Genomic DNA, 8,730 nt, shown 5'->3' on the forward strand with positions numbered 1-8,730 from the left:
ACCGCACTTAAATATAACAGAGCTTGGTTGCAATGTTAGCCAGCTAGTAGTGTAACAAGGTGAATATGCTGATACATTAATATGAAAATAAATATTGCTGCAATTACATTTGCCATTTTCCCAACACTTCCTGCTCTTCAATTTCAACCATAGATTCCCAGATATGAGGTTCTTGTCTAAAAACAAACAGGAAACAGATATCCCATAAAAATGACGGACATATCGCTTGGCCATAGAAGTCTCACCAAACCCCAGAGTTAACCAATCAATTTTGAGAAGAACGGCGGGACTTCCTGTTACGTTGCTAGCGCCCCCCTTTTTGTGTTTCCCTCACTGTCAATCAAAATAGAAAAAAATCGACCCGAATTCACCGATCAACACAAGCCCGCCTTTGATAAAATATAATCATGTTCGGAGTTTAGTTTATCAGATAATCTTTCGATTATTACCATTCACGATATGACTGGTACATAACATTTAACCCATCAACCAACCGGTGAGTTTGTACGTTACAACCGATAGCAAGGCAGGCGTCTTTTAATCTTTTGCAGGAGACCTATGCTAGGTAGTTAGCTAGTTAACAAAAGTAAACATTCAATCTGTGTCGAAATCAGCCTTGAAACCTTGTCGCAAAGTTAAGGTTTGCCGTTTATTCTTCATCGACTGAAGTTTGTTGTCTCTTTGCAGCCTTTTAGGAGCAGAAACATGTGAGAAATGTAGTGTTTTGCTAAATTTTCCTTTCTCTCCATGCTAGCGCCAGAGCAACATTTGAAACAAGAGGAAATGGCTACCGCGGACGTGGAAGGCAGTCAAAGCGAATTCCTACAGCACGGCGGAGCCTCGGAAAACCAGGTACCCCAACATATTCTATCTCGTATTTCGACTCCTCCGAGCTACTACTGTGTGATGTTTTTAGCTAGCTAGAAGTTCACACGTTTTAAATGTTGCAGGGGGTGTAAAGCTAGTATACTTCCGCTGCTGTGTTCCCCGCTATAACGGCCACCCACTTTACCCCTCTAGAACCCGCCCATAGTGGGTAGGACACAGCCCGTCACTTGGTCAGGTCGCCGATATTTAGCTCGTCTACCTGGGGCTAGAGGGGTACAGTGGGGGAAAGGAGGGGTGAGTGGGGAAACCGAACAGAGAATGTGGGAGTCTGCACCGGACTACAAAATATCTCCCCCCACGCCCATGTTGTAGCGATTACGTATTTTGTCTAGCCATACTAGCTGTATTCGTTGGATGATAGAAGGGAGTCTTCGATGATTTTTGTCTAGTTGTGGTGACTAACTCTCGAAAACCCTTCTCCCTATGTAGGCTGTTCAGCTGTTACTTTCGCCCACATTTGGCTCCACAATTCCGAAGCTGTGTTTTAACATTTAGAAACGCCAAACATTGCTTTCAAAGTGGTTTTCAAAACATATGCTGATATCCGCCTTAATTTCCCCCTGATGTGAAAGATATCTTTCAAATAAAAAAATATATACTAACTGTAGCAGTTTTGCACAGATCGACAAACTGTGTGCCTCCAGTTGATGAACTACACTTCATCCCCAGTTATGCATACACACGTGTTCGGAACTCGCTAATTAGCGTTCGGAACTCGCTACTTCTGTCTTTGTAAACAAGCGATGTAACATGGAGAAATGGCCGTGTGGGAACACTAATCCTATAAAATGTGTGTAGTAATTTAACCTTTTTGTTCAAAACCATAAATAAAAAGTCTTCCTGATATGAAAGATACTGTACGGAACGTTATGTTTCCAAAAACGTACCGCAAGCGATGCATGTTAATGTTTAGGGCTCTTGACAAAACTCTCCTGTCAGAATATACTGTGCTGAATTGGGTAGGTGCGTTACATGCTTGAGGAAGTGTAGATCCTTTCTTATCAAACCACCTAGCTAAGCCAAAGTCTGTATAGCGGATTCAGAAATATTTAGGTTCATGGTTGATTTCTCATGTTGTGACATTTTTGCCTTAGTAAGTGAAATGTCTTGATACTACTGTATTATTACTAGTCCAATGTTGCAGATACCTATAATATAGGATATCTATTTTAACAAGATCCACAATAATTGTCTTGTCTACTGACACTGTATTGTGATATCAAACCATACTGCATGTCATTTTGCCCTATTCACAGTGTGGAGCCTACACCCTGGTATCTGTCTCTGTACCTCCAGCTCTCGTCTCAGATAGTACAGAAATGTAATTTCCAAATCAATATTTTGCTTCATATTCTTTGTGAACTACAATGCAACAGCATAAGACTTATGACCAATGCCTTCTACATATCTGTAACTAGATCAACTTTTTTCATTCCTCAACAGTGAATCTGAATAATAATTTATGAATGTGTGTGTGTGTGTCTTCTCTCTGTCAGACCACAGACATGACCGCCATCCAGCTAACAGGTTCAGACCGTTGGGAGTTGTTAACCCCGGTCTCTACKGGGAAGGATGCGCAGCAGGGAGTCGTCCACATTCCTAACTCTGGCATGATGACCTCTAACGGCCAGTATGTTCTCCCTATCGGGAACATGGACAGTCAGCCCATCTACGTCACAGCATCTGGAAACGACGGCTCAGCCAACGGAGTGTCCAGCATACAATACCAGGTAGTGTACTGTACACACACACACACACACACATATGGAGATACTTTTGGCCATGTAGTGTATGTGGACATCCCTTCAAATTAGTGAATTCGGCTATTTCAGCCACACCCATTGCTGACAGGTGTATAAAATCGAGCACACGGCCATGCAATCTCCATAGACAAACATTGTCAGTAGAATGGTCTGTAGTGAAGATCTCAGTGACTTTCAACGTGGCACCGTCATAGGATGCCATCTTTCCAACAAGTCAGTTTGTCAAATTTCTGCCCTGCTAGAGTTGCCCCAGTCAACTGTAAAAATTGTCTGTCCTCGGTTGCAACACTCACTACCGAGTTCCAAACTAACTTTGGAAGCAACGTCAGCACAAGATCTGTTCGTCGGGAGCTTCATGAAATGGGTTTCCATGGCCGAGCAGCTGCACACAAGCCTAAGATCACCATGCGCAATGAAAAGCGTCAGCTGGAGTGGTGTAAAGCTCGTTGCCATTGGACCTTGGCGCAGTAGAAACACGTTCTCTGGAGTGATGAATCACGCTTCACCATCTGGCAGTCCGACGGACGAATCTGGGTTTGACTGATGCCAGGAGAGCGCTACCTGCCCAAAAGCATAGTGCCAACTGTAACGTTTGGAGGAGGAATAATACTCTGGGGCTGTTTTTCATAGTTCGGGCTAGGCCCCTTAGTTCCAGTGAAGGGAAATCAACGCTGCAGCATATGATGACATTCTAGGCGATTCTGTGCTTCCAGCTTTGTGGCATCAGTTTGTGGAAGGCCCTTTCCTGTTTCAGCATGACAATGCCCCCGTGCACAAAGTGAGGTCCATGCAGAAATAGTTTGTCGAGATTTGTGTGGAAGAACTTGTCTGGCCTGCACAGAGCCCTGACCTCAACCCCATCGAACACCTTTGGGATGAATTGGAACGCCGACTGAGAGCCTGGCCTAATCGCCTAACATCAGTGCCCGGACTCACTAATGCTCTTATGGCTAAAACTGCAGCAAAGTTCCAACATCTAGTATAAATCCTTCCCAGAAGAGTGGAGGCTGTTGTAGCAGCAAAGGGGGGGACCCACTCCATGTTAATGCCCATGATTTTGGAATGAGATGTTCGACAAGCAGGTGTCCACATACCTTTGGCCATGTAGTGTGTGTGTGTATATACATGCACATATCTGCAAGTACACTCACACACATGCACACCTCTGTTAGCGGAATGTCCATTACCAGGTCGATTATCATGTTAGCCCTTACACATAATATTTTCTACACACAAATGCTGAACTCTCTCTTCTATGTCATCCCTCAGATCCACAACTCAGATGGAACTCTGGCAGGCTTCTCTGCGCAGGGATTGGACGATGGCTCGGGCCAAATCCAGCTCATCCAGGACGGTAGCCACGGCAATATTGGAATCAGCGTTGCCACAACGACAACCTCTGACCTCCTAACGCAGGCTGGGCATATGCAGCAGATTCAGGGCGTGTCATTGGCCGGAGGCACGACCTATAGCGGCGCGGTTCCCATGGGGCTGTCGGGGGGTAACATAACTTTCCTCCCTATCAACAGCATAGACCTCGAATCACTAGGGCTTGCCGGCGCTCAGACGGTTCCCATAGCAACGACGACCGATGGTCAGCTGATCATGGGCAGCCAGGCGCTGGAGGGGCAGGAAGGTGGAGCCAAACAGCTAGCGACCCTAGTTAGTGAAGCTAACGGTAACCCAGACCTCTACGTGCCAACAACCTCATCATCCCAGCTGCCTGAGACCATCGACGGGACGGGGGTTCTGACCCAAGCTACTGCCGTGTCTGCCGGGGTTTCAGACCCATCCTCAGAGAACTACAACTCCCACAACCACCTGCAGCAAATACAGGTCAGTCATATGACATAATTCCCTAGGCTTCATTCCCAGCGCCCTACACATTTACATTACATTTAAGTCATTTAGCAGACGCTCTTATCCAGAGCGACTTACAAATTGGACCACATATAACAGTCATATTACGGTGAGCCATGATACAGGAAAAAAGTTACTAGTCTTGTTTAACTTGTCTTCAGCAGGTCATATCATATTACTATGTACGTTGCTGTAGGTCCTCCTCGGGACACTGTTCTAAGAGCATGGCTGAAAAAAATACCATGACTGAATTAAGTCTGTTTCATCCAGGTGTCCACCTCTAATGCCTCGTCCTTCTCCCAGCCCATCCTACAGCTGTCGGGGGACAACCAGGGGGCCCAGGGACAGGATCTATCCCAGTCTGGGCAGACGCTCCAGAGTGTCCAACTAGTCAACCCTGGAACGTTCCTCATCCAGGCCCAGACAGTCACTGCTTCAGGACAGATACAGTGGCAGACCTTCCAGGTAGGTTGTGTGGGTGTGTGTTTATCTGTTTGACTACCGTACGTAGGTGTGTGGGATCATACATGTGTGTAACTCTTTCTAACGCGCTCTCTCTCTCAGGTCCAAGGGGTCCAGTCTCTGCAGGGCCTCCAGCTCCCTCAGGCCCAGGGGGGCCAGCAGCTGACTCTAGCCCCAGTCCAGGGCCTCTCTATGGGTCAGGGAGGATCCATCACCCTGCCTAACCTCCAGACTGTTACAGTCAACTCTATAGGACAGCCAGGGATTCAATACACACAGGGAGAGGAGGCCGGCAGTCCTGCAGGTAGGAACATGCATACGTTATACACACACAAACTCCATCTTTCTATTTCTTTCTCTCTCTCACTCACTCACACACAAATTCTAACTCTCTCTCCCCACAGACATCCAGATAAAGGAGGAGCCGGACTCTGAAGAGTGGCAGCTGAGTGGTGACTCCACCCTCAACCCCAGTGACCTCAACAACCTGCGTGTCCAGATGGATGACGAAGACATGGACATGTCCACCGGGGAGGGCAAGAGGCTGAGGAGAGTCGCCTGCACCTGTCCCAACTGTAAAGAGGCTGGAGGGAGGTGGGTTGGAAAGACACAACCACACACACACACACACACACACACACAATATATTAACACAAATGTATATAAAAAGGGGGATCCTAGGCTTTAGCTCAGTGGGTTAATGTGGTTGAACCGGGTTCTATACACAGTAGGGTCAGTTTCAACCACGACAATTGAAATTCCAATGACTGCATGAAGTTGACTTTGTGACCCCAACCCTCTCTCTTGTCACCCCTTCCCCAGAGGGTCGAGTCTAGGTAAGAAGAAGCAGCATATCTGTCACATCGTGGGCTGTGGAAGGTGTACGGTAAGACTTCTCACCTCAGGGCTCACCTCAGATGGCACAGCGGAGAACGGCCCTCGTCTGCAACTGATGTTCTGTGGCAAGCGGTTTACCAGGAGTGACGAGCTACAGAGACACAGACGGACACACACGGGTAGGAATACACACTAACACCATCTTCAGTACAATAACACAACCTTTACCCTCATCACACTATTCTTTTCATCACTCTCTACCTCTTTTTCTCAATTTCTCCTCTTTCTCTGTCCAGGAGAGAAGAAGTTTGTGTGTGCACAATGTTCAAAGAGGTTCATGCGTAGCGACCATCTGGCCAAACATATAAAGACTCACCAGAACAAAAAAGGTGTGGCTTCCTCCTCATCGTCTCCGCCCCCCAGCGACACCATCATCACAGCAGACGGAACCACCCTCATCCTTCAATCAGCTGCTGGCGGCCACGACCTCCTAGGCAATCAGGAGATCCCTCTGCAGCTGGTCACCGTGGCGCCCGGTGAGGTTATGGAATGAGGGCGTGGCTTATAGACTGGCCAATAAACAGGGACCGTGTGGGCTTTTTTCTCCCCCCCTTTGTTTTTTGTTTTTTATTGTTTTTTTTATATATGAATATATATACGTAAATATATATGACAAATATATATATATATTTTAAGTAAGAGTTATCATGACTTTATGTTTGTTATTTGCAGTCTTTTTATAGGCAGGCAAACAAATTACATTCAATGTTGTCACTATGTACACACACAGACACACACACTCTCGCAAACATGAATACTCACTACGAAATGCCTTATTTTGTATTATACTGTTGTATAAAATGCTGGAGATGCATGTGTTTTTTAAGCTTTTGCAGATCATGTAATTGTGTTAGGATGCAGGGAATAGGAAAAGTGTAGTAGCCCTCTCTCTAGAGCGATTGATTGAAATAATTGATTATATTGAATCATCAGTCGCTTTCTCTAGAGTGTGGGTGTCTGTGTATTAACTCTTCACCTGAAGCGACAAGCGTAACACCCTTTTAAGACCTTGTGAACACTGTCATAGCCATGATATAACACTTTTTTTAAAACATTTTTATTATAGAACACTATGACAGAYTTTATAACAACCAATATCTGCATAATGTCAGACCTTTGTAGTATTAGAGTTGGGCTTGCACACTGATTCTCCAACACATACCTTTTATTGGTTAACAACGTTCTGATAAATTCATGTTTGGGTTGATTGAAACGTTGCTAACCAATAAAGGTATGTCTGTGTGGACACTTATTTCCATGTAGATTTTTTTCCAGCCCTGTACCTCATGAAAGTGATGTGACCTCATGCTATTAAAGCTTGTGTCATGTGACATGCCCTGTGGTTTCAGGTGAAGCATTATTAGCGGTTGGATTGATTTGGTGATAAAAGTTGGCCATACATGCTGATCTAGGGTCAGTTTAGCGTTTACCCCCTTAATGTTTGAGGTTAGGATTTAGAGAGGGTAAGCTGATCCTAGATCTGTGCCTGAAGGAAACTTTGACCCACAGCAGAATGTTTTGGTCATCACTCTAGCCAACATGAGCACACTTGCAGTGCTTACTCAAGTCAAATGTGTCTTCAGTTAACTCGTTTTTTAATTTGTTTTTATTAAAAAAAAACTTTTTGTTGTATAGTCACATTTTATATTCTGTTTCTATGACTAGCTTAGTRTGGGACTTGTCAGAAGGAAGCATCTCAGATCGGTTTCTACCCATGGAATTAAAATGAGTTAAAGGACACAGGTCTGAAAATCGACTTGATTTCTCAATTGCCCACCCAAAATGGTGACAACATTTTGAACTTGCCATTTTTGCATTTCTGGAACAGTTGAGGTTCACTGACCAGTACATTGAACATTTCAAATGGTACATCAAATATGGCCGCCAGGGCACGCAAAACATTTAGTGCAGTCCAATTTTCTACCCTTCTCCTGAAGTGTGTACTCGTTCACTCACCCGCATGGATTTAAATGGAGTGGATTATGGTGGAAACTTCCTCCAGACATTTTTCTACCAATCCAATGCACACATCTGGGTGAAGGGTAGAATCTGAATCGCAATATTCAGTTCTACTCATTCTAATTCTATAATGTTCCCACTCTCTTGCTAGTTTGCTACTCATTGTAAAGGAAACAATCATGCCATTATTATTTCTAAATGTTATTGTAATCTTTCCTGTCAGTATGTGCATGRCTTAGCGTCCACTTACCTGTATATTATCTTCTATTCACATTGTTTATAGAAGCCATTTTCTTTAGATAAATAATTTTGTTGTATCAAAAGCTTATTTTAATTGTTTTTTTAAAAGAAAGTGTAAAATTTGAATGTTACTTTTTGTAAAACCTTTTTTCAAATGGATCATAATTAAAGTCTGATTCCTTCCAATGACAGACTGTGTGCCTGTGTGTGTCATACTAGTTATTGTATGATAACAGCAAAGATTATTCTTCTCTGGTTACAGCAGTCTTTGGTTGCAGTTCTTCTGAAAACAGTCTAACCAGACACTTGCATTTAAGAGCAGTTGGAGGCCACGGAAGGAAAGTTGTATGGCATTGAAGCTCGTCTGGAGGTTAGTTAACACAGTGTCCAAAGAAGGGCCAGAAGTATACAGAATGGTGTCGTCTGCGTAAAGGTGGATCAGAGAATCACCAGCAGCAAGAGCGAACTCATTGATATACAGAGAACAGAGTCGGCCCGAGGGTTGAACCCCGTGGCACCTCCATAGAGACTGCCAGAGGTCCGGACAACAGTCCCTGCGATTTGACACACTGAACTCTGTCTGAGAAGTAGTTGGTGAACCAGGCGAGGCAGTCATTTGAGAAACCAAGGCTGTTGAGTCTGCTGATAAGAATGTGGTGAT

At 44.6% G+C, this 8,730-nt stretch overlaps 1 protein-coding gene across 1 annotated transcript; it reads left to right on the forward strand.

The window, feature by feature from the left end:
- Nucleotides 1-314: 314 nt before the first annotated feature.
- LOC111970848 (transcription factor Sp3) lies at nt 315-8,260 on the forward strand. The gene is given in 11 exon segments (XM_023997563.2): nt 315-496; nt 755-852; nt 2,385-2,618; nt 3,921-4,487; nt 4,782-4,976; nt 5,076-5,277; nt 5,378-5,567; nt 5,796-5,848; nt 5,851-5,923; nt 5,925-5,989; nt 6,107-8,260. Coding segments are annotated over 10 exon segments (1,905 nt in total). The 5' UTR covers nt 315-496; nt 755-783; the 3' UTR covers nt 6,364-8,260.
- Nucleotides 8,261-8,730: the final 470 nt, after the last annotated feature.

This window comes from Salvelinus sp. IW2-2015, linkage group LG12 (assembly GCF_002910315.2).
Source record: "Salvelinus sp. IW2-2015 linkage group LG12, ASM291031v2, whole genome shotgun sequence".
NCBI classification, from domain to species: domain Eukaryota; kingdom Metazoa; phylum Chordata; class Actinopteri; order Salmoniformes; family Salmonidae; genus Salvelinus; species Salvelinus sp. IW2-2015.